This window comes from Symphalangus syndactylus, chromosome 6 (assembly GCF_028878055.3).
Source record: "Symphalangus syndactylus isolate Jambi chromosome 6, NHGRI_mSymSyn1-v2.1_pri, whole genome shotgun sequence".
NCBI classification, from domain to species: domain Eukaryota; kingdom Metazoa; phylum Chordata; class Mammalia; order Primates; family Hylobatidae; genus Symphalangus; species Symphalangus syndactylus.
Genome location: NC_072428.2, coordinates 128,658,193 through 128,686,136, shown reverse-complemented (window position 1 = coordinate 128,686,136; position 27,944 = coordinate 128,658,193). Strand labels below are relative to the sequence as shown.

The 27,944-nt window shown below is 44.1% G+C and overlaps 1 protein-coding gene across 5 annotated transcripts in view; it reads left to right on the top strand.

Moving 5' to 3' along the window:
• The window catches only part of SVOPL (SVOP like), a 90,926-nt gene that overhangs the window by 20,124 nt on the left and 42,858 nt on the right, over positions 1-27,944 (top strand). For all 5 annotated transcript variants that reach the window (XM_063642303.1, XM_063642306.1, XM_063642304.1 and 2 more), the window contains 3 exons: positions 3,133-3,196; positions 11,448-11,573; positions 15,670-15,798. In XM_063642303.1, the coding sequence (XP_063498373.1) occupies positions 3,133-3,196; positions 11,448-11,573; positions 15,670-15,798 (319 nt within the window). The remainder of the gene's footprint in view (positions 1-3,132; positions 3,197-11,447; positions 11,574-15,669; positions 15,799-27,944) is intronic.

Here is a 27,944-nt window from a genome sequence, read left to right as displayed (position 1 = left end):
CAAGGTGGTTGGGGTACAGCTTGTTTTATACATTTTAGGGAGGCATAATACATCAGTTAATACATGTAAGATTTACATTGCTTCCATCTGGAAGGGCAGGACAACTCAAAGGGTGGGGGCTTCCAGACTACAGGTAGATGTTAACACATTAATTTTTTTTTTTTTTTTTTTTTTTGAGATAGAGTCTGGCTCTGTTGCTCAGGCTGGAGGGCAATGGCACAATCTCAATTCACTGCAACCTCTGCCTCCTGGGTTCAAGCGATTCTTTTGTCTCAGCTTCCAAGTAGCTGGGATTACAGATGCCTGCTACCATGCCCAGATAACTTTTTGTATTTTTAGTAGAGGTGGGGTTTCACCATGTTGGTCAGGCTAGTCTCGAACTCTTGACCTCAGGTAATCCACCCGCCTTGGCCTCCCAAAGTGCTAGGATTACAGGTGAGTCACTGTGCCCGGCTGATCTAAACATATTCTGATTGGCATTGGTTGAAGGAGTTCTCAGTAGAAAAGAATGTCCAGGTTAAGACATTGTGGTCTCCACAACCAAGGTTTTATCATGCAAATGAAGCCTCCAGGTAGCCCGCTTCAGAGAAAATAGATTGTAAATGTTTCTCACCAGACTTAAGGTCTGCGTTGATGTTAATGCTGGAGGGGCATAATGAGGCATGTCCGACCCCACTTCCTGTTGTGGCCTGAACCCAGTCTTTCAGGTTAAATCTTAGAGTGCCCTGGCTGAGGAGGGAATCCATTCAGACGGTGGTGGTTGGGGGGTGAGCAGAGGTGGCGGGTGCGGGCACTTCAAATTTTATTTCTGGTTTACAGCGTTAACAAGTTACAGATTTATAGACGTTGCTTGTGCAAATTCAGTTGAAGCTTCGTTTGGCTTTTAGTGATAGCTGCTTATTTAATGCTCCAGCAGGAGCAGTTTTCTCCTTAAAATGATGCTTGATGGTGAGGCCAGCAGAGCGCTAGATCAAGCAGGTGTTAGCTTTTTTGTTCATAAGGCTATTCATTGTTTTTTAGATGTGCAATATTTTGTTACAGTAAATACTAACAAGTGTCACATTAGGCAACAAAATGTCAACCCAGGCTGGGCGTGGTGGCTCGCGCCTGTAATCTGAGCACTTTGGGAAACTGAGGCAAATCCCTTGAGCCCAGGAGTTCAAGACCAGCCTGAGCAGCATAGTGAGACCCTCGCTCTACAAAAAAAAAAAAAAAGTTTTTGAAGTCAATCCGAACATAATTTATTAATTTCTTGAATTTGTTGGAAGAGTTTAGTTTGACCATAAGCCCCTGTAACATTTAGGAGTAACTGTTTTTGAGTACTATCACCCTATGATTTAAGACTCCTCTTATAAACGGGAGGGGGGGAATATGTCAGATGGGATCGAACTAGAGTGACTCCATCTTGAATAGGGGCTGGGTAAAATGAAGCTGAGACTTGCTGGGCTGCATTCCCAGGAGGTGAGGCATTCCTAGTCACAGGAAGAGATAGGAGATCAGCAGGACTGGTTTCACAAGATACAGGTCACAAGAGACCTCGCTGATAAAACAAGATGTGGTAAAGAAACTGGCCTAATCCCACTAAAACCAAGATGGCAACCAAAGCAAGCTCTGATTGTCTTCACTGCTTATTATACTCTAATTATAATGTATTAGCATGCCAAAAGACACTCCCAGTGGTGCCGGGACAGTTTACAGATGCCATGGCAATGTCCAGAAGTTACTCTAAATGGCCTAAAATAGGGAGGAACCCTCAGTTGCATGAACTCCCCTCCCCTTGAATTAACAGGGCCCCTTGGGCTCTTCTCTTCTTGGTGCCTTGGAGCAGATTATTCTTAAAATATGTTAAGAGAAGTCAAAGCACCTAATTACTGCCTTCACGTGTTAGAGAAAGAATTGTTCTTCCCTGGGGCATACAGTAAGCTTTGAGCTTTGGAGCCCTAAAGGAGTAGAAGCTAAGTAAAAATTTAAAACATTCCCCAGGAAACAGCTCAATAAATATGTTAAAATCCCCAAATTCTGGCTAATAACAGCAACAGAGAAGAGCAATTAGAAAACTGATGGAATATGTTTCTGTTTATTCTTGTGTTCACAAAGAAAATATGTACTTAATCAGAAACTTGTGCCTTGACTGTCCTCATGAATTGAGAGAACTAGTTACCTTCTCTTGGGTATATTTTAATTTCCCAATATGTTTTAGAAAAGGGAATCAGACCGAGTGCAGTGGCTCACCCCTATAATCTCAGCCTTTTAGGAAGCCAAGGTGCCACAGTTGCTTGAGGCCAGGATTGGCAATGTAGCAAGGTCCCATCTCTACAAAAAAATTTAAAAATTAGCTGGGTGTGGTGGTGAGTACCTGTAATCCCAGCCACTTGGGAGGCTGAGGTAAGAGGATCTCTTGAGCCCAGGAGTTTAAGGCTGCAGTGAGCTGTGATCAAACCACTGTACTCCAACCTGGGAGACAGCCAGACCTTGTCTCTTAAATAAATAAATAAATTAATTAATTAAATAAAGGGAATCAGGCTTGGGAAAACATTTTGCCAGTGCTTCCCTTGGCAAAACAGATAAGACTTATATTTCTTTCTTTTTTTTTTTTTTTCCTTTTTGAGATGGAGTTACCCTCTTGTTGCTGGAGTGCAATGGCACGATATTGGCTAACCACAACCCTCCACCTCCTGGGTTCAAGTGATTCTCCTGCCTCAGGCTCCCGTGTAGCTGGGACTACAGGCATGCGCCACCACACCCAGCTAATTTTGTATTTTTAGTAGAAATGGGGTTTTTCCACGTTGTCCAGGCTGGTCTCAAACTCCTGACCTCAGGTGATCACCCACCTTGTCCTCCCAAAGTGCAGAGATTACAGGCGTGAGCCACCACACCCGGCCAGGCTTTTATTATTTAAGTGTTAGAAGGTTTAAAGTATTGGGAGTGAAGATGTAAACCGAGGAGCAGTTGTCAGTTTCGTTCTTACTGTTCTCTTATGTGGATATTAGCTGTCACAATTCTCTTCTGATATATAATCAACTTCTATGCTTTTGAATTCTTTATCCCTGTGACAAGAAAAACTGATTATTTTTTTAAAGATTATTTAGTTTTTTAAAACAAAATTGTGCTTTTTCCTGCTTTCCTGTTTAGGTTAATCATAAAGACTGAATTTTTGCCCACGAAATACCGAGGCTATATGTTACCCTTGTCTCAGGTAAGGCAATGTAGGAGTTCTACCTGCCTTTGGCATCCTATGGGATATGATGTACATACAGGCATACCTTGGAAATATTGCTGGTTTGGTACCAGATCGCTGCAATTAAGCGAGTATCAGAATAAAGTGAGTCACACAACCTTTTTGGTTTCTCAGTGCATGTAAATGTTATGTTTACACTAAAGAATAGTAAGTGTGCAGTAGCATCATGTCTAAAAAAGCAATGTACACACCTTAATTTTAAAATATTTGATTGCTGATAAATTCGAATGATCTTCTGAGCCTTTAGAGAGTCACGATCTTTTTGCTGGTAGAAGGTCTTCCCTCAATGTCAACGGCTGCTGGCTGATCAGGGTGGTGGTTGCTGAACATTGGGGTGGCTATGGCAATTCCTTAAAAAAAGATAACCATCAAGTTTGCCATGTCAATGGACTTCTTCTTTCCCTGAAAGATTTCTCTGTGGGATGCAATGCTGTTTGATAGCATTTGACCTACAGTAGAGAACCTCTTTCAAAATTGCAGTCAATTCTCCCAAACTGTGCCACTGCCTTATCAACTAAGTTTACGAATATCCTAAATTCTTTGTTGTCATTTCAACAATGTTCATAGCCTCTTCACCAGGAGTAGATTTCATCTCAAGAAATCACTTTCGTTGCTTATCCATAAGAATATAATCCTATAATATATATTACAGTAATAAATGAATATATACCTATATTACACAAATATAGTGTATATTACACTAATATATTGAATGTACATATATGTAAATTATATGTAAATATATTAGTATAATATATACATAGTATATATACATTTATATGCACATATATTACTGTAGAGTGTGTGTGTAGGGGTGTGTGTATGTGTGCATGTGTAGCTTATATCACCTTGGAGGATAAAAGTGAGGCTCTGATATTTTTATTTTATTTTTTGAAACAGAGTTTCACTCGTGTTGCCCACGATGGAATGGAATGGCGCCATCTTGGCTCACTACAACCTCTGCCTCCTGGGTTCAAGTGATTCTCCTGCCTCAACCTCCCGAATAGCTGGAATTACAGATGTGCACCACCATGCCCAGCTAATTTTTTATATTTTTAGTAGAGACAGGGTTTCACCATGTTGGCCAGGCTGGTCTCGAACTCCTGACCTCAGGTGATCCACCCGCCTCTGCCTCCCAAAGTGCTGGGATTACAGGCGTGAGCCACTGTGCCCAGCTGGCTCTGATTTTTCTTTTCTTTTCTTTTTTTTGAGGCAGGGTCTTGCTCTTTCGCCCAGGCTGGAGTTTAGTGTCACAATCTCAGCTCACTGCAACCTCTGCCTCCTAGGCTCAAGGGATCCTCCCACCTCAGCCACCTGAGTAACTGGGATTACAGGTGCGTACCACCATGCCAGCTGATTTTTGTATTTTTTGTAAAGGTGGGGCTTCTCCATGTTGCCTAGGCTGGTCTTGAACTCCAAGCTCAAGCAATCTGCCCGCCTTGGCCTCCTAAAGTGCTGGGATTACAGGTGTGAGCCACTGTGCCCGGCAGGCTCTGATTTCTTTTTTTTTTTTTAAAAAAAAAGGAAGTGAAACAGGAAGTGAAAATGTGGTCTCACTATGTTGTGTGGAGATGTGGTCTCACTATGTTGACCATGCTGTTCTGAAACTCATGGCTATTCTCCTGCCTCAGCCTTCCAAAGTGTTGGGATGACACGTGTGAGCCATCTTGCCTGGTGAGCAGTAATATTTTAAAAAACCTTTTTTTCTGAGAAGTAGATCTCAACAATAGTCTTAAAATAGTAAACCGCCTGTAATCCCAGCTACTCGGGAGGCTGAGGCAAGAGAATCGCTTGAACCTGGGAGGCAGAGGTTGCACTGAGCCAAGATTGCGCCACAGCATTCCAGCCCAGGAGACAGAGGGAGACTGTATCAAAAAAAAAAAAAAAAAAAAAAAAAAAAAAACTCAGTAAACCATGCTGTAAACATATATGCTGTCATCCAGGTTTTGTTCTATTTCTAGAGAACAAACAGAGTAGATTAGCATCATTTAAACAATTTATTTTATTGATACATAGATTTACATATTTTGGGTATATGTGTGATAATACATTCGTGTAATCAAATCAGGATAATTGGGATATACATCATCTTATCTCTTCTCTACACTAGGAACCTATGAATTATTCTCTTCTAGTTATTTTGAAATGTACAGTCAATTAATATTAACTATAGTCACTCTACTGATCTAGCAAACACCAGGACTTATTTCTTCTGTGTGTTTATTTGTGTGCAAGATTTAGCATAATTCTTTTTTTTTTTTTTGAGGGAGAGTCTCGCTTTATTGCCCAGGCTGGAGTGCAGTGGGACAATCTTGGCTCACTGCAACCTCTGCCTCCTGGGTTAAAGAGATTCTCATGCCTCAGCCTCCCAAGTACCTGAGATTACAGGAGTGCACCACCACACCCAGCTAACTTTTGTATTTTTTCTTTTCTTTCCTTTTTTTTTTTTGGAGACAGAGTCTTGCTCTGTCACCCAGGCTGGGGTGTGGTGGCATGATCTCAGCTCACTGCAACTTCTGCCTCCCAGATTCAAGTGTTTCTCCTGCCTCAGCCTCCTGAGTAGCTGGAATTACAGGCACGTGCCACTACGCCCAGCTAATTTTTGTATTTTTAGTGAGACACGGTTTCACCACCTTGGCCAGGCTGGTCTTGAACTCCTGACCTTGTGATCCACCCGCCTCAGCCTCACAAAGTGTTGGGATTACAGGCATGAGCCACCATGCCCGGCCCTGTATTTTTTCTTTAGTTGAGATGAGATTTTGCCATGTTGGCCAGGCTGGTCTTGAACTCCTGGCCTCAAGTGATCTGGCTGCCTCAGCTGAAATTACAGGTAAGAGGCACTGTGCATAATTCTTAAGGGCCCTAGGATTTTCAGAATGGTCAATGATCACTGGCTCCAACTTGAAGTCACCAGGAGCATTAACCCCTAATAAGAGATTCAGCCCGTCCTTTGAAGCTTTGAAATAGGCATTGATTTTTTCCTCTGTAGCTGTGAATGTCCTGCATGGCATCTTCTTCCAATGGAAGGTGGTTTCATCTACACTGAAAATCTGTTGAGTGTAGCCATCTGCACCAGTGATCTTAGCTACATCTCCTGGATGACTTGCTGCAGCTTCTCCAGCAGCACTTGCTGTTTCACCTTGCACTTCTATGTTACGGAGACAGCGTCTTCCCTTAAACCTCACGGGCCAGCCCCTGCTAGCTTCAGACTCTTCTTCAGCAGCTTCCCCACCTCTCTTAGCCTTCCCAGAATTGAAGAGAGTTAGGGCCTTGCTGTGGATTAGGCTTTCGCTTAACGGAATGTTGTGGCACTTTGATCTATCCAGCCCACTCAGACTTTCTCCATACCAGCCATAACGCTGTTTCACTTTCTTACCACTTTTGTTCACTGGGATAGCACTTTTCATTTCCTTCAAGAGCTTTTCTGCTGGGAGCGGTGGCTCACGCCTGTAATCCCAGCACTTTGGGAGGCTGAGGTGGGAGGATCACTTGAGGTCAGAGTTGGAGACCAGTTTGGCCAACATGGTGAAACCCTGTCTCTGCTAAAAATATAAAAATTAGCTTGGTGTGGTGCCAGCCACCTGTAATCCCAGCTGCTCAGGAGGCTGAGACAGGAGAATCGCTTGAACCTGGGGGGCAGAAGTTGCAGTGAGCAAGTGAGCAAAGATCCTGCCTCTGCACTCCAGCCTGGATGACAGAGCGAGGAAAAAAAAAAAATTGCCTGGGTATGGTGGCATGAACCTGTAGTTCCATCTGCTAGAGAGGCTGAGATGGGAGGATCACTTGAGCCTGGGAAGTTGAGGTTGCAGTGAGCCGTGATTGTGCCACTGCACTCTAGCCTGGGCAACAGAGCGACACCCTGTCTCAGTAAAGAAAGATGTGCAACTTTTCCTTTCAGTTGAACAATTAGAGACCATTATAGGATTACTAATTGATCAAATTTCAATACTGTTGTATCTCAGGGAATAGGAAGACTCAAGGAGAGGAGAGAAACCAAAGAATAGCCAGTAAGTGGAGCCATGAGAACCCACAACATTTATTAAGTTCATATATAGGTGCAGTTTGGGGTGCCCCCAAACAATGAAAATAATTGTTTTTGTGGAAGATACATAGAAAATCATGGGTCACAGACTACCATAACAGATGTAAAAATAATGATAAAGTTTGAAATATTGTGAGAATTACTAAAACGTGACAGATATGAAGTGAGCATGTGCTATTGGAAAAATGGCACCAATAGACTTGCTCAAGGCAGGATTGCAACAGACCTTAAATTTGTTAAAAAAAAAAAAAAAATTGCAATATTTGCAAAGTGCACTAAAGGAAAGCCCGGTTGAAAGGAGGTGTGCCTGTGCATGTTTATTTTTGGCTGGTTGATTGTTCTTCGGTTGATACCTTGTCTATTATTTTGTACCAACTAAAGAGGCCTGGGAATGCTTGAAGCCATAGGTCCAATTCCAAGGTTTTCTGAGCCCAGGATGATCATCATCCAACAGCATTTAGAACACAGTAACCAAATAGTCCAATGACCAGTTTCACTGGAATGACAGAAGCCTAGGAATGCATCCAGGATAAACTTTCTTCCCCACCGAGCCTTCCGTGGTGGGTCCCAGCTGCTACCCCTTTAGGCTGTCCTACCTCCCTTCCAAGGATCCTGGTGGTTGCAAGTCCAGAATTGGCTCATACCTGAGGGAATGTGCCAAAACTGCCTCTTTTAGGTGCTCCCAATCCCTCCTCAGGCCCCTGCTGGCCATTGATAAGAGGTTTCGAATCGAGAAGACAGGTCAGTCTAGGCGCCCTGTCCCATCTACACTTAACCAAAAGCCCTGATTTTTCAGAGGAATGAGGAAAAAGATGACCCTTCCCACTGAAAACTTATACACTTGGCAATAAATAAAGTAGTAGGAAAATACTTTCAAATTTATTTTTTGTTAATAAACATAGGTGACAAATTTTTTTTTTTTTTTTTTGAGACAAAGTCTTTGTCACCCAGGCTGGAGTGCAGTGGTGTGATCTTGGCTCACTGCAACCTCTGCCTCCTCGGTTCAAGTGATTATCCTGCCTCCAGAGTGGCTGGGACTACAGGCATACACTGCCATGCCTGGGTAATGTTTTATGCTTTTAGTAGAGATGGGGTTTCACCATGTTGACCAGGCTGGTCTCTAACTCCTGACCTCAAGTGATCCACCTGCCTCGGCCTCCCAAAGTGCTGGGATTACAGGTGTGAGCCACCATGCCCAGCCAGACAAATTTTTAAAAGAATCTAACAAGTACTGGATAGTGATTCTTTTTTTTTTATTATTTATTTTTTAATTTTTTACTTTTTTATTATACTTTAAGTTTTAGGGTACATGTGCACAACGTGCAGGTTTGTTACATATGTATACACGTGACATGTTGGTGTGCTGCACCCATTAACTCTTCATTTAACATTAGGTATATCTCTTAATGCTATCCCTCCCCCACCCGCACCTCACATCAGGCCCCGGTGTGTGATGTTCTTTTCAATCCCTGCAGCTCTCTTCTAATCTTTGTCAAGATGGAGGCACAGGCCGGGTGCGGTGGCTCACGCCTATAATCCCAACACTTCGGGAGGCTGAGGCAGGCAGATCGCTTGAGCCCAGGAGTTCGAGACAAGCCTGGGCAACATGGTGAAACTCCATCTCTACAAAAATAAAAATAAAAAAATTAGCTGGGTGTAGTGCCATGTGCCTGTAGTCCCAGCTACTCAGGAGGCTGAGATGGATCACTTAAGCTCAGGAGGCCAAGGGACCGAGGCTGCAGTGAGCCATTTATTGTGCCACTATACACGAGTCTGGGCAACAGAGTGAGACTGTCTCAAAAAAAACAGACAAAAACTGGAGGCACACACTTCTAATACTTAGTGCTTGGGTCTTACCCATGGTGTTATTGACTGAGCATGGTCCTACTCAAGCCCTATTATGGACGTTTTCTCTTCCACCTGCGCCTCTTTGCCATGCTTCTTTGTTATGTCTCTCCCTTGCTAGTCTTATTTTCCATGTCTCCTGGGTCATCTAATATGCTCCAATACTGGGCCAGGTGCAGTGGCTCATGCCTGTAATCCCAGCACTTTGGGAGGCTGAGGCAGGTGGATCACTTGAGGTCAGGAGATGGAGATGAGCCTGGTCAACGTGGTGAAACTCTGTCTCTTAGACTAAAAATACAAAAATTAGCCAGGTGTGGTGCATGCACCTGTAATCTCAGCTACTCAGGAGGCTGAGGCCGGAGAATTGCTTGAACCTGGGAGGCAGAGACTGCAGTGAGCTGAGATCGTGCCACTGCACTCCACCCTGGGCAACAGAGTGAGACTCAAAAAAAAATGTATATATGTATATATGTGTGTATATATATATATGTATATGTATATATATGTATATGTGTATATGTATATATATGTATTGTATATATGTATATGTATATATATGTATATGTATATATATGTATATATATATATGCGGAAATATATATATTCCAATATTTTACCCCTAAGCCCTCAATTTTTTTTTTTTTTTTTTTGAGACAGCTTATCTCTCTGTTACCCAGGCTGGAGTACATTGGTGTGATCACAGCTCCCTGCAGCCTTGAACTCCTGGGCTCAACTGATCCTTCTACCTCAGCCTCCTAAGTAGCTGGGACTACAGGTGCATGCCATGGTGCCTAGTGAATTTTTGAATTTTTTTTTGTGGAGATGGAGTCTTGCTTTGTTGCTCAGGCTAGTCTCAAACTCCTGGCTTCAAGTGATTCCCCTACCTCAGCCTTCTGAAGTGTTGGGATAACAGGCATGAGCCACCGCACTGGCCCCAAAATCTTTCTCTACAACCCAGAGTGCCTCGTTAACCTTCAGACCTAGGCAGCCAATGGCCTGATAGTTACTTGAATGTCTTACAGGCTTCTCCATGAAGATACTCAGAACTAATCTCTTCTTCCCCTTAAGCCTCTTATTTCTGTTTCCAAACTCAGTTAATAGCAAACACTTTCCCCTCAGTGATCTTGGAACACAAACTCAGGAGGCATCCAGGACCCTCCCTGTCCCTCATCCCCAATCACAAGCCCTACTAACACACCCTCTATTATTAGACCTTCAGTCCAAACGTCCTTCAGCGAACCGTGTCACCTTTATCTCCAAAATGTGTTAATCCATCCATTAACAAAATTTTGTACAATTTGTTGAAAATGTGTCAGTTAAGAATTTTGCTGGATGCAGTGGCTCACACCTGTAATCCCAGCGCTTTGGGAGGCCGAGGTGGGCGGATCACGAGGTCAGGAGTTTGCGACCAGCCTGACCAACACGGTGAAACACTATCTCTACTAAAAATACAAAAATTAGCTGGGTGTGGTGGTGTGCGCCTATAATGCCAGCTACTCAGGAGGCTGAGGCAGGAGAATTGCTTGAACCCGGGAGGCAGAGGTTGCAGTGAGCTGAGATTGTGCCACTGCCCTCTAGTCTGGGCAACAGAGCGAGACTCTGTCTCAAAAAAAAAACCAAAAAACCTTTTTTTTCACCATTCACTACTAAAATCCCATTCAATGCTACATCACTGACCTGGTCTACTGCAGTAGCCTTGTAACTGGCCTGCTTATTCATAGCCTGTTTAGCAATATTGTCCCTGATGACTCAAGTCCCTCTCTATCACACTTTTCTATATTCCTTACAGCCCTTATTGCTTTCTGAAATAGTCTTGTTTTTGTTGGTAACAGAGTTCTTTAGTGATGAAATAGTCACCCCGGGCTAGGCTCAGTGGCTCACACCTGTAATCCCAGCATTTTGGGAGGCTAAGGTGGGTGGATCGTTTGAGGTCAGGAGTTCGAGACCAGCCTGGCCAACATGGTGAAATCCTGTCTCTACTAAAAATACAAAAAAAAATGGGCTGGGCGTGGTGGCGCATGCCTATAATCCCAGCTTCTTGGGAGGCTGAGGCATGAGAATCACTTGAACCCAGGAGGCAGAGGGTTCAGTGAGCCGAGATTGCATCACTGCACTCCAGCCTGGGTGAGAGAGTGGACCCTGTCTCAAAACAATAAAAAACAAAATGGCAAAATGCTGGACAAAGTGGTTCCCAAAAGAAGATACGTAAAGCACATGGGACAGAAGGAATTTTAATCTTTTTAAAAATGTATATTTTCCTTTTTTTTTTTTCATTGTCATAATTCCCCAAAGAACTTTAATCCTGGACTTCTGTCTTCCCAGGTGTTCTGGCTTGCGGGCTCCCTGCTCATCATCGGCCTGGCTTCTGTGATCATCCCCACCATCGGGTGGCGCTGGCTCATTCGCGCCGTCTCCGTCCCGGGCATCATCCTCATCGTGGCCTTCAAGGTGGGAAGTACTCGTGGCTCCTTCCTGTCCCCTCCTCCTGCTGGTCCAGTGGCCTTCATGCCCCACAAATACCTTTTATTCCCCCCCTCAAGACAGAGTCTCTTTGTTGTCCAGCCTGCAGCGCAGGGGTGCAATCTCGGCTCACTGCAGCCTCCGCCTCCAGGTTCAGGTGATTCTCCTGCCTCAGCCTCCCGAATAGCTGGGATTACAGTCATGTGCCACCACACCTGGCTAATTTTTTTTTTTTTTTGAGACAGAGTCTTGCTCTGTCGCCCAGGCTGGAGTGCAGTGGCACGACCTCAGCTCACTGCAAGCTCCGCCTCCCGGGTTCACGCCATTCTCCTGCCTCAGCCTCCTGAAGCTATAGCTGGGACTACAGGCGCCTGCCACCATGCCCAGCTAATTTTTTCTTTTTTTTTGTATTTTTAGTAGAGACAGGGTTTCACCGTGGTCTCAATCTCCTGACCTCGTGATCCACCCACCTTGGCCTCCCAAAGTGCTATTATTAGCAGAGAAGGGGTTTCATCACATTGGCCAGGCTGATCTTGAACTCCTGGCCTCAAGTGATCCACCCACCGTGGCCCAAAGTGCTGGGATTATAGGCATGAGCCACCGCGCCAGGCCATCTTTCTTATGTCCTACTACCTTTATTGGGGAGTCTGTCTCAACCAGCGGGCAGCCCTCACCTCCCTGAGCCTGCCTCGTTGCCCCTCTTCCTAGAAGTTTTCTCTGAACGCTCCGTCCTGTTTTTGCTGACTCCACTCTATCCTTCAGCACCCACCTGTTGGATGCTGTTGACATACTTCCAGGCCACCACAGGCCTCCCACTCATCTGTAAGTTGTTCAACTGTAGAATCATCATCTTCCTTAGTGTGCAGTACAATTCTACTCATTCAAAGACAAGATTGACCACTCGGCAGAACCGGGGTTTTATTTTGGTGTCACCTACCCTGTGGAATCAAAGAATGTCAGAATTCAGAAAGGTCCTTGATGGCCATTCATTCTAAACCTTGACTCAATACAGGCATCCCCTGTAGAAGCAGGTCTCTTCTGCCAGAATGCTGCTAGCTTCAGGCATGTGACTACTTTTTTTTTTTTTTTTTTTTTGAAATGGAGTCTTACTCTATTGCCCAGGCTGGAGTGCAATGGCACAATCTCGGCTCACTGCAACGTCTACCTCCCATGTTCAAGTGATTCTCCTGCCTCAGCCTCCTGAGTACCTGGGGTTGCAGGCATGCACCACCACGCCCGGCTAATTTTTATTTTTTAGTAGAGATGGGGTTTCACCATGTTGGCCAGGCTGGCCTTGGACTCCTGACCTAGTGATCCACCCACCTCAGCCTCCCAAAGGGCTGGGATTACAGGTGTGAGCCACCACACCCGGCCAGGCATGTGACTACTTTATAGATTTCAACAGTATATCCCATCTCCAGGCACCCCTAGCTGTTAAAGTCTTTCCTATGTTGAGCAGAATTTTCTCCCTATAAATTTACCTGCAGGTCCTACTCTGTCCCTCAGGAAGACCATAGAGCTATCTTCTCGCCATGTCATCTTTTTTTCATTTCTCTTTTTTGAGATGGCGTTTCACTCTTGTTGCCCAGGCTGGAGTGCAATGGTGAGATCTCAGCTCTCCACAACCTCTGCCTCCCGGGTTCAAGCGATTCTCCTGCCTCAGCCTCCAGAGAAGCTGGAACTACAGGGGCCAGGTGTATGCCACCACACCCGGCTAATTTTTGTATTTTTAGTAGAGACAGGGTTTCACCATGTTGGCCAGGCTGGTGTCAACCTCCTGACCTTGTGATCCGCCCACCTCGGCCTCCCAAAGTGCTGGGATTGCAGGTGTGAGCCACCGTGCCCGGCCGTCATCCTCTTAAATATGTATGAATCTATGCCCCACTAAGCCTTTCTTTCTCTAAGTAATGTCATTACCTTCAAGTCTTCCTCATGACAGCTGGCCCCAGAGCCATGTCCATTTTCTTCTGGACAAGCCCAGTTGGCCAGTGCCTTCTGTGCAGTGCACTTTTGCTGAGAATCACACACAGGCCCCCAGGTGCTCGGGGACCAGTTAGCTTAGTAAGCCACTTGCTTCCTGTGGGCAGATTGTCTGCCTCTGTTGGTGTAGTCTAAGACTTTCTGCTGGCCAGACATAGTGGCTCATGTCTGTAATCCCAGCACTTTGGAAAACCAAGGCAGGAAGATCACTTGAGTCCAGGAGTTCAAGACCAGCCTGGGCAACATGGCAGAACCCCATCTCTACTAAAAATAAAAATTTTAGCTGGGTATTGTGGTCCGTGCCTGTGGTCCCAGCTACTCAGGAGGCTGAGATGGGAGGGTTGCTTGGGCCTGGTTGGTCAAGGCTGCAGTCAGCTATGATTGCGCCACTGCCTTCTAGACTGGGCAACAGAGCAAAACCCTGTCTCTCAAAAAAACAAAAAACCAACAACAACAAAAAGGGCTTCCTTTTGACCAGAACTGCCATCTTTCAGTAAGTCACCAAAAGGACCTACACAAAGGGAAAGAGGAGAGATCACCAGACCTCTTAGACAACATGGAGTTGTTCCTTTGGCCACATACCTATGAATCTGTAAGAAAGGTGATATTGTAGACATCAAGGGGATGGGCGCTGTTCAAAAGGAATGCCCCCAGGTGTTACTGTGACAGAACTGGAGGAGTCTATGATGCTACGCAGCGTGCTGTTGGCATTGTTGTAAACAAACAGGTTATGGGCCAGATTCTTGTCAAGGGAATTCATGTGTGCATATTGAGTATACTAAGCACTCTAGGAGCCGAGATAGCTTCCTGAAACTCATGCAGAAAATGATCAGAAAAACAAGCCGGCCAGGCGCAGTGGCTCACATCTGTAATCCCAGCACTTTGGGGGCCAAGGCGGGTGGATCACTAGGTCAGGAGTTCGAGACCAGCCTGACCAACATGGTGAAACCCCGTCTCCACTAAAAATACAAAAATTAGCCGGTATGGTGGTGCGTGCTTGTAATCTCAGCTACTCAAGACGCTGAGGCAGGAGAATTGCTTGAACCCGGGAGGTGGAGTTTGCAGTGAGCCGAGATCGCACCACTGCACTCCAGCCTGTGTGACAGAGCAAGACTCCATCTCAAAAAACAAAATAAAACAAAACAACAAGGAAGCCAAAGGGAAGGGTACCTGAGTTCGGCTGAAGCACCAGCCCTGTTCCACCCAGAGAGGCACATTTGTGAGAACCATGGCAGGGAGCCTGAGCTGCTGGAATCTTCTGCCTATGAATTCATGGCATATTAAGCGCAAAAAATAAAAAGACCTCTGGACTGTTTTTAAAAAAGGGATTGTGGAGGTGTTGAGGGAGGGGACTTCTGACCGTGGAAGAGATTATGTGCTGGGAAGCTGGCATATTGCTGTGGAGGCTGGGCATGAGGCAAGAGGAGAAAGGCTGCAAAATCAAAAGTGTCAGAATAACCAAGAGGGGGACCCAAACTGCCCTCTGGCCATGCGAATGTGGGGCCAGGTGCTGCTGTGGAGGTGCTTTTCTGAGGAAGAGCCAACAGGCTTGATTGCGTGAGGCGTGAGAGACGGGAGGTAGTCAGAGTTGATTCTCCAGCTTCAGTGGAAGCCCATACTGTTTTCTGCGTGCGATGTTCAAAATATTCAGCATTCAGTGGGTTGAGGGCCTTGACAATCAGAACTGATTCCTCCACTGTGTGGGTGCTGGAGCCCCCTGTTCCTGTCACCCTTTGGTGGTTGCATGGTGGGGAGGTCCTGGGGTTCCTGGGGAGGGGGTGGAGGGGGAGCCTGCGGCAGTGGCTATTTACCAATTGAAAGTGAGAATTTCATTATGTCAACAACTAGGTTGGGCCCTATTGGTGCAAAACTGAGTATCTGCCTGCCTCATCCTAGAAGGGACTATGATAAGGAGAACATGACCTTTTTTGTTCCAAATCAACTTCGAATCCAACAGAATACCTGCTACATTGCATGCCTTTAAGCTGGTTACATACATTTCCTATGTTGGGAAACTAGGACTGTAGTGTTTAGAGTAATAATAGCTGTACCCCTAGGTTCTATAGCAGTGGCCACTCTGATGTTCTTTGTAATCTCTACCCAGTTTATTCCTGAATCTGCCCGGTTCAATGTCTCCACTGGGAACACTCAGGCTGCCCTGGCCACTCTGGAGCGCATTGCCAAGATGAACCGCTCGGTCATGCCGGAGGGGAAGCTGGTGGAGCCCGTCCTGGTGAGTGCTGACCCCCGAGGTCTTCTCCCATCACCAGTGGCCACTGGGAAATCCCCTCAGTTGTGGAAGGCTGGAGGGAGGGGGGCCCCTTGCTCTCTAGTCTTGTCCTAGAGGCAGGGCGATGGCCAGGAAAGATGTGAGGCTACATTCATTTTCACTGTGAGCCATGGGACCCTAGTGAGTTACCTGTCTTTGTTTTTCTTATGAATAAAATGGGAATAATAACACCCACCTTGCAGAGCTAATAACATGATTTGGCCTCATTGTCAATAGATGGGAGATTGTTTTCTTTTTTGTACTGGCCTCGTTTTATTTTGTTATGAAGGTTATAAACCTCATTACATGACTTTTTTCATATCTCTGAAATAGTTTCTATAAGGTAGGTGTTAACCTCCTTGAACATTTGGTGAAATTTGCCTCTAGAGTACTTTGACCTGATATCTATTTTGAGCGGTTGGAGGATAGCAAGACATTGTTGAGCAGAGAGTTCCTTTTTTTTTTTTTTTTTTGATGGAGGCTTGCTCTGTCATCAGGCTGGAGTGCAGTGGCACGATCTCAGCTCACTGCAACCTCCGCCTCCCGGGTTCAAGTGATTCTCCTGTGTCAGCCTCCCAAGTAGCTGGGACTACAGGCACCCGCCACTACGCCCAGCTATTTTTGTATTTTTAATAGAGACCGGGTTTCACCATGTTGGCCAGGATGGTCTTGATCTCTTGACCTCCTGATCCACCCACCTCGGCCTCCCAAAGTGCTGGGATTACAGGCATGTCTAAATTGTGGTAAAATATACATAACATAACATTTCTTATCTTAACAGTTTTTCAATGTACAGTTCAGTGATATTAGGTACATTTGTATTGTTATGAAATCATAACCACCATCCATCTCCAGAACTCTTCATCTTAACAAAGCTGAAATTCTATACGCATTAAACAGAAACTTTGTTCTCCCTCCCCCGCCCTCTAAAAACCACTATCTTATTGTTTGTCTCTATAAAATTGACTATTCTAGATCCCTCACACGTTGAATCATACAGTGTTTGTCTTTTTGTGACTGGTTCATTTCATTTCACATAATGTCCTTAAGATTCATCCATGTAGCATAGGTCAGAATTTTCTTCCTCGTTAAGGCTGAATAATATTTCATTGTAGGCCACATTTTGCTTATGTGTTTGTTGATAAACACGTCTACTGTTCAGCTATTGACTGATGCTACTATGAACATGGGTGACCAGATAGCTCTTCAAGGCCTCATTTTCTTGTTTTTTTTTTTGTTTTTTTTTTTTTTGAGATGGAGTCTCACTCGTGCCTAGGCTGGAGTGCAGTGGCGTGATCTTGGCTCACTGCAACCTCCGACTCCCTGGTTCAAGCAATTCTCCTGCCTCAGCCTCACAAGTACCTGGGACTACAGGCGCCTGCCACCACGCCCAGCTAGTTTTTGTATTTTTAGTAGAGACGGGGTTTCACTACGTTGACCAGGATGGTCTCGATCTCCTGACCTCGTGATCCACCCTCCTCAGCCTCCCAAAGTGCTGGGATTACAGGCATGAGCCACCGCACCCGGCCAAGGCCTCACTTTCAGTTCTTCTGGATATATACCCAGATATGGAATTGCTGGATCCTGTGATAATTCTATGTTTAATTTTTTTGAGGAATCACCATACTGTGTTCTACAGCAGCTGAACCATTTTACATTCCCATCAACAGTGCACAAGGGATCCAGTTTCACTACATCCTGGGCAGAGGAGTTTTTAAAAAACTATGATTCAATTTATTTAAAGGTTATAGTCTACTTTTGTTTATACTTTTGATTGAGTCAATTTTGGTTATATATATTATTTTTAAAAATTTTTGGCCAGGCGCAGTGGCTCACACCTGTAATCCCAGCACTTTGGGAGGCCGAGGTGGGCGGATCACGAGGTCAAGAGATCGAGACCATCTTGGCTAACGCAGTGAAACCCTGTCTGTACTAAAAATACAAAAAATAAGCCAGGCGTGGTGGTAGGCGCCTGCAGTCCCAGCTACTCGGGAGGCTGAGGCAGGAGAATGGTGTGAACTCAGAAGGCAGAGCTTGCAGTGAGCTGATATCACACCACTGCACTCCAGCCTGGGCCACAGAACGAGACTCTGCCTCAAAAAAAAAGAAAAAATTTCTTTCTTTTTTTTTTTTTTTTTTGGAGATAGAGTCTCGCTCTATCATCCAGGCTGGAGTGCAGCAGCGTGATCTCGGCTTACTGCAACCTCTGCCTCCTGGGTTCAAGTGATCCTCCTACCTCAGCCTCCTGAGTAGCTAGGACTATCAGTGCCAGCCACCAACACCCGGCTAATTTTTTGTGCTTTTTGTAGAGACAGTGTTTCCACCATGTTGCCCAGGCTGATCTTGAACTCCCGAGCTCAAGAGATCTGCCCACTTCAGGCTCCCAAAGTGCTAGGATTACAGGTGTGAGCCACCGCGCCCAGCCTTGGTTATATATATTTTAAAGAAAATTATTTAATTTATCTAGATTTTCAAATTTATTGATACAATGTTTTCAGTGTTCTGAATTTTAAAAATTTGTGCAATAATGTGCCCTTTTTAATATTGTTTATTTGTGCTTTCTCTCTCTTTTCTTGGTCCAGCTTACTAGAAGTTTGTCTATTTCATTAGACTTCAAACAACAAGCTTTTTGGTGGGGGGGTTCCATTCTCTTTATTGATTTTTTTTTTTTTTGGCTAATTTCCACTTTCTTTTATTTTCTTTGACTTTTTTTGTTCTAGCTTGTTGAGTTCAGTACTTAGATGATCATTTATTTTCAGTGTTTTTTATTTTTAATAAACAATTGGCTACATTCATGTCTCAAGAGTAATTGTATTTATATTTCTCAACATTCATTTTTTAAACCACTGAGTTATCTGTTAGCTATGTTATTATAATGTAATTGTATTTTGGTTAAGAGGATGTTGTTATTTGGAATTTATTGAAACTTTCTATTTGTCCTCTATATAGGGACTTCTTGTTAATGTCACAAGAGTGTTTAAAAAGAATCTGTGTTCTCATTGAGTATATATGTGTATGTGTGTGTGTGTGTATATATACACATATATACTCATTGACTGTATATACCCATTGACTATATATACATACACACTCGACTATATATATATGTATGTGTGTGTGTGTGTGTGTATATATATATATATATATATATATATATATATATATAAAATACTTCTAGATTTTTGCCTCTTGAGTTAACAGTTTTTCAAAAAGACAATGACTTTCTCCATTTCTCCTTATTGGCCTAATAGGGTATATTTCATAAATTTTGAGGTTATCTTTGTTTTTTTTTTTTGAGATGGAGTTTCGCTCTTGTCATCCAGGCTGGAGTGTAGTGGCATGATCTTGGCTCACTGCAACCTCTGCCTCCTGGGTTCAAGCTATTCTCCAGTCTCAGCTTCCTGAGGAGCTGGGATTATAGGCGCCTGCCACCATGCCCGGCTAATATTTGTGTTTTTAGTAGAGATGGGGTTTCGCCATGTTGGTCAGGCCTGTCTCAAACTCCTGACCTCAGTGATTCGCCCTTCTCGGCCTCCCAAAGTGCTGGGATTACAGGAGTGAGGCCCCGCACCCAGCTGAGCTGTCTTTTCATTGCATTCTAGCATATGATTGATTTTTGTCCATGCATTAGTCTTATTACTTGAAGTATTTCTTTATCCTTATATGGCTTTGGACCTTACATTTTTTTGTTGTTGTTGTAGTTGTCTAAACTGAATTTAAGTTTTTTTTTTTTTAATAATTTCAACTTTTATTTAGTTATTTTTTGTGATGGGTTCTCACTCTGTCACCCAGGTTGGAGTGCAGTAGTGCTGTCATAGCTCACTGTAGCCTTGACCTCCCAGGCTCAATCCTCCTACCTCAGCCTCCAGAATAGCTGGGACCACAGGTGTGCGCCATCATACCCAGCTAATTTTTAAATTTCTTGAAAACATGTGGTCTTGCTTTGTTGCTCAGGCCAGTCTTGAACTCCTGGGGTCAAGCAGTCCCCCCTCCTTGGCCTCCCAAAGTTATGGAATTATAGGTGTGAAACACTGTACCCAGCCGACTCTTATTTTAGATTCAGGGGGTATGTATGCGGGTTTGTTACATGGGTCTATTGCATGATGCTGAGGTTTGGGGTATGATTGATTCTGTCATCCAGGCAGTGAGCATAGTACCCAATAGTTTTTCAGCCCTTGCCCTTTCCTTCCCCACTCTAGTAATCTGCAGTGTCTATTGCTGTCCTCTTTATGTCCATGAGTACCCAATGTTGAGCTCCCACTTGAAAGTGAGAACATAGGGTATTTGGCTTTCTGTTCCTGCATTGATTTTCTTAGGATAATGGACTCCAGCTGCATCCATGTTGTTGTAAAGGACATGATCTCATTCTTTTTTGTGGCTGCCTTAATCTGTTTAAAAATTTTTTAAAAATCTGTGTGCAGTGGCTCACGCCTGTAATCCCAGCACTTTGAGAGGCCGAGTTGGGCCGATTACCGGAGGTCAGGAGTTTCAGACCAGCCTGACCAACATGGAGAAACCCTGACTCTAGTAAAAATACAAAATTAGCTGGGCGTGGTGGCGCATGCCTGTAATCCCAGCTACTTGGGAGGCTGAGGCAGGGGAAATGCTTGAACCTGGGAGGCAGAGATTGTGGTGAGCCGAGATGGCGCCACTGCACTCCAGTTGGGGCAATAAGAGCGAAACTCTACCTCAAAACATAAATAAATATTAAAAAAAAGTTTTAAAAAAAATCATTGTCTTTGAGAATGAAGGGCCTTAAATTCTATTTTCTCTCATGTTAACATATTGAAAGTAGCTTTGGTTAGTATTTTCCATGTGCATCTTTTTTCAGCTCTTTATTTTTAATCTTTCTATACTGCTTTGCTTTAAATGTATTTCTTGAGTCCAGGTGTGAGATAGCTCAGGCCTGTAATCCCAGCACTTTGGGAGGCTGAGATGAGAAGATTACTTGAGGCCAAGATTTTGAGACCAGCCTGGGCATTAAAACAAGACCCCTCTTTACCAAAAAAAGCCAGGCATAGTGGCGCACACCTGTAGTCCCAACTATTTCAGAGGTTGAGGCAGGAGGGTTGCTTGAGTCCAGGAGGTTGAGGCTACAGTGAGCTATGGAGGCTTGAGCCCAGGATGTCAAGGCTGCAGTGAGCTATGATCGCACCGCTGTACTGGACCCTGTATTTTAGTAGCCTGGACAACAGGGTGAGACCCTGTCTCAAAAACAGTATCTCTTGTAAAGCTATAGGTGATTTTTTTCCCCCTTCCTTTTCCTTTCCTTTCCTTTCTTTTTTTTTTGAGACAAAGTCTCCCTCTGTCACCCAGGCTGGAGTGCAGAGGCACAGTCTCTGCTCACTGCAACCTCTGCCTCCCAGGTTCAAATGAGTTTCCTGCCTCAGCCTCCCAAGTAGCTGGAATTACAGGCACCGGCCACCACGCCCAAATAACTTTTGTTTTTTTAATAGAGACAGGGTTTCACAGTGTTGGCCAGGCTGGTCTTGAACTCCTGACCACACATGGTCCACCCACCTCAGCCTCCCAAACTGCTGGGATTACAGGCATGAGCCACTGTGCCCAGCCGATATTCTTTTAATAATGAGTTGGACTCACTTACTTCTCCTGGCATATATGGGCTTCTGTCATTTATTTTTATTTATGTATTTTTTGAGACAGAATCTTGCTCTGTTGCCCAGGCTGGAGTGCAGTGATGAGATCTCGGCTCACTGCAACCTTCGCCTCCTGGACTCAAGCAATTCTCCTGCCTCAGCTGCCCAAGTAGCTGGGACTACAGGCATGTGCCACCATGCACAGTTAATTTTTGTATTTTTTTTAGTAGAGGTGGGGTTTTGCCATTTTGGCCAGGCTGGTCTTGAACTCCTGACCTCAGGTGATCCACCTGCCTCAGCTTCCCAAAGTGTTGGGATTACAGGCGTGAGCCACTGTGCCTGGCCTGTTATTTATTTTGTATTTCTTCTTATTTGTGTGCACAGTTTCAGGAAGATATTTTGTGTTTCTTCTGAATCATGTCTTTCCTTTTCTCCTTGACTAACTTCTATTAGATTGAGTTTGCCTTTCCCTCCCCTGCACTTCCTTTTATTGACTTGGAATTAATGTACTTTCTTTTATTCTAGAGGTAGCCCTTAACTATTGAAAACACACATTTACAATATTTAATATTATTTGCTACCTTTATCTGGTAACTGTTTTTTTCTTCCTCCTCTCTCATTTATATGGCTTTGGACCTTAAATTCTTTTTTTTTCTTTGAACTTAAGTTTATTTTGTTTTTTTATAATCTCAACTTTTATTTTAGCTATTTTTTGTGATGGGGTCTCACCCTGTCACCCAGAGGGAGTGCAGTGGTGCAATCATAGTTCACTGCAATCTTGACCTCCCAAGCTAGACAATACAAGGACGCTAAATATGATCTTGCCAATTATCATCTTCCAAATCTCGTTTGCCCAGGATTTCAGTTACACTTTGTTCATAAGTTTTTCTAAATTGTCATTATTTTGGAGCCAGTATTTAGATTTATTAACATTTTTATTGACTTTTGCAGTTTTTATTACAAATGAGTTTTTTTGCATCTCTCTCCTTTCTATTGTGTTAATTAGGTTTTATTTTTATTTTTATTTTTTTGAGGTGGAGTCTCACTCTGCTGCCCAGGCTAGAGTACAGTGGCGCCATCTGGGCACAGTGAAATCTCCCCTTCCTGGGTCCAAGCGATTCTCCTGCTTTAGCCCCTCAAGTAGCTGGGATTACAGGCATGGGCCACCACACCCACCTAATTTTTATATTTTAGTAGAGATGGGGTTTCACCATGTTGGCCAGGCTGGTCTCGAACTCCTGACCTCAAGGGATCCACCTGCACTGACCTCGCAAAGTGCTGGGATTACAAGTGTGAGCCACAATGCCCGGCCAATTTATTTTTTATTTTTTTTATTTTTTATTTTTTGAGATGGAGGCTCGCTGTCTCGGCCAGGCTGGAGTGCAGTGGCACGATCTCGGCTCACTGCAATCTCTGCCTCCCGGGTTCAAGTGATTCTCCTGCCTCAGCCTCCCGAGTAACTGGGATTACAGGTGCCCACCACCATGCCTGGCTAGTTTTTGTATTTTTAGTAGAGATGGCGTTTCACCATGTTGGCCAGGTTGGTCTCGAACTCTGGACCTCAAGTGATCTGCCTTCCTCGGCCTCCCAAAGTGCTGGAATTACAGGTGTGAGCCACTACGTCTGGCCGATTTGGTTTTATTCTTAATATTTAAATGTAAGATCTCTGTGGGTTTAATTGGGTACAAGAAACATGGTACAGATTTAGCCTTGTTACATCCACATGACTAACCAGTTGCTCTGGGGTGAGTGGGTGTGTGTGTGTGTGTGTGTGTATGTATGTATATATATAAATGTATGTGTATATATATAAATGTATGTATATATATAAATATATATAAATATATATATATATTTATGTACATTTGAGATGGAGTCTCACTCTGTCACCCAGGCTGGAGTGCAGTGGAGTGATCTTGGCTCACTGCAACCTCTGTCTCCTGAGTTCAAGTGTTTTTCATGCTTCAGCCTCCTGAGTAGCTGGGATTACAGGCTTGTACCACCACACCTAACTAATTTTTGTATTTTTAGTAGAGATGGGGTTTCACCATGTTGGGCAGGTTGGTCTTGAATTCCTGGCCTCAAGTGATACACCCACCTCAACTTCCCAAAGTGCTGAGATTACAGGCCTCCACCACCACGCCCAGCCCATGATGTATATTTTTTGAATAATCCATTCATTATATATTTGAATCTATTTTTGAATAATCTGTTCTAATGATAGATTTATAGATTCAAGTATATATAGGGATTTATTATATGATAAAGAGAACATTTCAAGTTGTTAAGAAAAGGACAGGTCGTCTGTTATTGGTATGATATGACACTGTTTTAATTATAGTATTTTATAATATACTTTTCATTTGTGATAGGGTAAATTCCCCTGGCCAAACATCTTTTTCAAAATTTTCCAAGCTATTTTTTCAGGCTTATTTTACTAGAAAAATTTTGGAGCCACTTTATTAAGATCTACTCCCACCTTCCCCTCAAAATAAATAAATTAATTAATTAAAATCCGCTGGGTGTGGTGGCTCACATCTGTAATCCCAGTACTTTGGGAGGCCGAGGCGGGTGGGTCACCTGAGGCCAAGAGTTCGAGACCAGCCTGGCCAACATGATGAAACTCTGTCTTTACTAAAAATACAAAAACTAGCCAGGCTTGGTGGCCGGCACCTGTAATCCCAGCTACTCGGGAGGCCCAAGGCACGAGAATCACTTGAACCCGGCAGGTGGAGGTTGCAGTGAGCAGAGATCACGCCACTTTACTCCAGCCTGAGCAACATAATGAAACTCTGTCTCAAAAAAAAAAAAAACAAAACCCATGAGAGTTTGAGATTTTGTAATAATGTGGAGAGAATCGGTATCTTTATAATACTGAGTATTCTTGCCCTGCTTTAAGTGTATTTCCCCATTTATTTCTTTTTATTTTTCTCAGCAACATTTTATAACTAATGTCAGTACTGCACATTTCTTATAAAAATGTATTCCTATCCACTTTGTTTTTAAAAATTATTTTATAAACGGAATTTTAAAATTATTATTTTTCGGCTGGGCCCGGTGGCTCATGCCTGTAATCCCAGCACTTCAGGAGGCTGAGGCAGGTGAATCACTGGGTCAGGAGTTCAAGACCAGCCTGACCAACATGATGAAACCTCATCTCTACTAAAAATACAAAAAATTAGCTGGGCGTAGTGGTGCGCGTCTGTAGTCCCAGCTACTCCCAGCTACTCGGGAGGCTGAGGCAGGAGAATCGCTTGCACCTGGGAGGCGGAGGTCGCAGTAAGCTGAGATTGCGCCACTGCACTCCAGCCCTGGTGACAGAGTGAGACTGTTTAAAAAAAAAAAAAAATTATTTTTCCATCAGATTCATCACTTTTATTTTCTGTGTTGTGTGGCTCACTTACTTTTGTGGTTGTTCTCTGAAGTATTTTTATAGCTTTATAACCCTCTTAACAGCAATTGCCAATTTCTTGATTGCTAAATGGCACCCATTTTGATAGGATTCCTTGTGAATTGGTTGATGAAGCCATTTCCCTGGAGAACAGAAAGAAGCATCTTTAACATGTGTATCAGGCACATTTGGGCATGCATGTGACCTAAACTAACTGCAAGACTTCACCATCTCCACGTGTTCATCCCTGGCTCTTGCCTACATCCCAGCTCTTTACCTTTCTCTCTCCACAGGACATTTATTCTTGGAGTTGACAAGTGTATAAATCTCATATTTATCAAGTTTAAAACAAAACTCCTGGCTGGGTGTGGCAGTTCACACCTGTAATCCCATTCCTTTGGGAGGCTGGGGCAGTAGGGTTGCTTGAGGCCAGGAGTTGGAGACCAGCCTGGGCAATATAGCGAGACCCCACCCCCATCTCTATTTAAAAAAAAAAAAAAAAAGGTAAAATAAAGCAGAATTCCTCATTTTCCTCCTCCAACCAGCTTTGTTTCCCCCTTTTGAGTCTTTTTATTGTGGCAAAATATACACAACAAAATTTTACCATATTAATTTTTTTTTTTGAGACAGTTTTGCTCTTGTCGCCCAGGCTGGAGTGCAATGGTGCAGTCTTGGCTCAATGCAACCACTGCTTCCTGGGTTCAAACAATTCTCCTGCCTCAGCCTCCCAAGTAGCTGGGATTACAGGCATGCGCCACCATGCCCAGCTAATTTTGTGTTTTTAGTAGAGATGGGGTTTCTCCATGTTGGTCAGGCTGGTCTCGAACTCTCGACCTCAGGTGATCCATCTGCCTTGGCCTCCCAAAGTGCTGGGATTGCAGGCATGAGCCACCGCGCCCGGCCCATATTAACCTTTTAAAATTTCTGAGACAGAATCTTGCTGTGTCACCCAGACTGCAGTGCAGTGGTGTGATCTTGGCTCACTGCAGCCTTGACCTCCTGGGCTCAAGCAATCTTCTTGCCTAAGCTCCTGAGTAGCTAGAACTACAGGTGTATGCCACCATGCCTGGCTATTTTTGTACAGTTTTTTGAGGAGACAGGGTTTTGACATGTTGTCCAGGCTGGTCTTGAACTCCTGGGCTCAAGCAATCCTCCTTAGCCTCCAAAGTAGTTGGAATTGCAGGCATGTGCCACTATGCCTGGCTAATTTTTTCATTTTTATTTACTTTATTTTTTAAAAGACAGGGTCTCATTCTGTCATCCAAGCTGGAGTGCAGTGGTGTGACCTTGGCCCACTGCAGCCTCAACCTGCTGAGCTCAAGCGATCCTCCTGGCTCTGCCTCCTGAATAGCTGGGACTATAGGTGCACACCACCACATCCGGCTAATTTTTTTTTTTGTTCTTATTTTGTAGCGACAAGGTCTCACTGGCCCAGGCTGGTCTTAAATTTCTGGCCCCAAGTGATCCTCCCACCTTGGCCTCCCAAAGTGCTGGGATTACATGTATGAGTCACCGTGCCTGGCCTTAATTTTCTTATTTTTTAATAGAGATGAGGTCTTGCTGTATTGCTCAAGCTGGTCTCAAATCCTGGCCTCAAGTAGTCCTCCCATCTCTGCCTCCCAAAGTGCTGGGATAATAGGTGTGAGCCACTGCACCAGACCCTCAGTGCAGATTTTGATAGGATGAGGAAGGACAGTATCCAAGGATACTAGACATCTGGCAGAATGAGATGGTGTCACTGCTGAGGCAGGGAATGAATGCATAACAGGGAGACCAGGAGGTACAGAGAAAAGCTGCTGGTACACAACCTTGCTAGGGCTGGCAGGACCATGGGAAAGGCTCTTCTGCACTCAGCTCATGCTCTGTGTCTGAGATGGGTCCATACCAGCAGTGCTACCCATGCCCTGAATCCTGGCTTTCTCGGGATCCTGTAGGTGCCACGAGACAAGTGATGTCTGAGTGTCCTACACACAGGCAAGAGGTGGGCTTCCCTGGGTGTTCCTGATTGGTTGCTGAGGACATCACTGATGACAAAAGTCTTGAATCCCACTACCATCTGGCCTGCATTGTAAGTGTGAGGTGGCATGTGTTCCATAGTAATGCAAATATCTTGAGCATTCAGTGTGCCAAACCTTCCCCATATTCATCATTGTATTTTGGTAAGGTGTTCTCACTTTCTTCTGTGGAGTGTTACCGCCATTATTATATGTATCTCAAAACCTATTATAACTGGAGCAGTGTGTCTGTTCGTTTTGCATTGCTATAAAGGAATACCTGAGACTGGGTGACTGTTAAAAGAGGTTTATTTGGCTCATGGTTCTGCAGACTGTACAAGCATGGCACCAGCATCTGCGTGGCTTCTGGTGAGGCCTCAGGAAGCCTCTACTCATGACAGAAAGTGAACAGGGAGCAGGCATGTTACATGGTGAGAGAAGGAGCAAGAGAGGTGCAAGGCTTTTTTAAACCAGCTGTCGCATGAACTGGTAAAGTGAGAACTCATTACTGCAGGGAGGGCACCAAGCCCTTCATGAGGGATCTGCCTCCATGACCCAAGCACCTCCCGTAAGGCTCCACCCCTGACACTGGGGATCACATTTCAACATGAGACTTGGAGGGGACAAATATCCAAACTATATTAAACAAGAAACCCAAACTTTCTTCCAAAGGATTCAGAATGATTCCATTATTCTAGTTTATGTTTTAAACGTTGGAAATACACTCTCATGTGTTTGGAGTTCAGAAAGCTACTATAACAGCGTCAGCTCACTTCTTCCTTCCTACTGAGATACTGACAATCACATCTTACCGAGCAAAGCAGGGTGGGAGGATGAACTAGTTGCTAGGCAACTATGATTAAAAGAAGAAAGCTATTATGGCTTATAGAGACTAGAACATAATCTTTAGGTGGCTGTAAAATTCTGATTGTCAATAGTGTAAACAATAAAAACAGCTGCAAAAAAAAAAGTCTTAGCAGAGATAATTAACTCAAAACCACGGATAGCTGTAAGATTATAAGATAGCTGAGTACAACCGTTCTTGGCATGTGCTTTGTGCATTGAATGCAGTAGTTGCAACTCCAGGACTGAGGAGCACTGAGGTCAGAAATAAGTTATCTCTCTTCT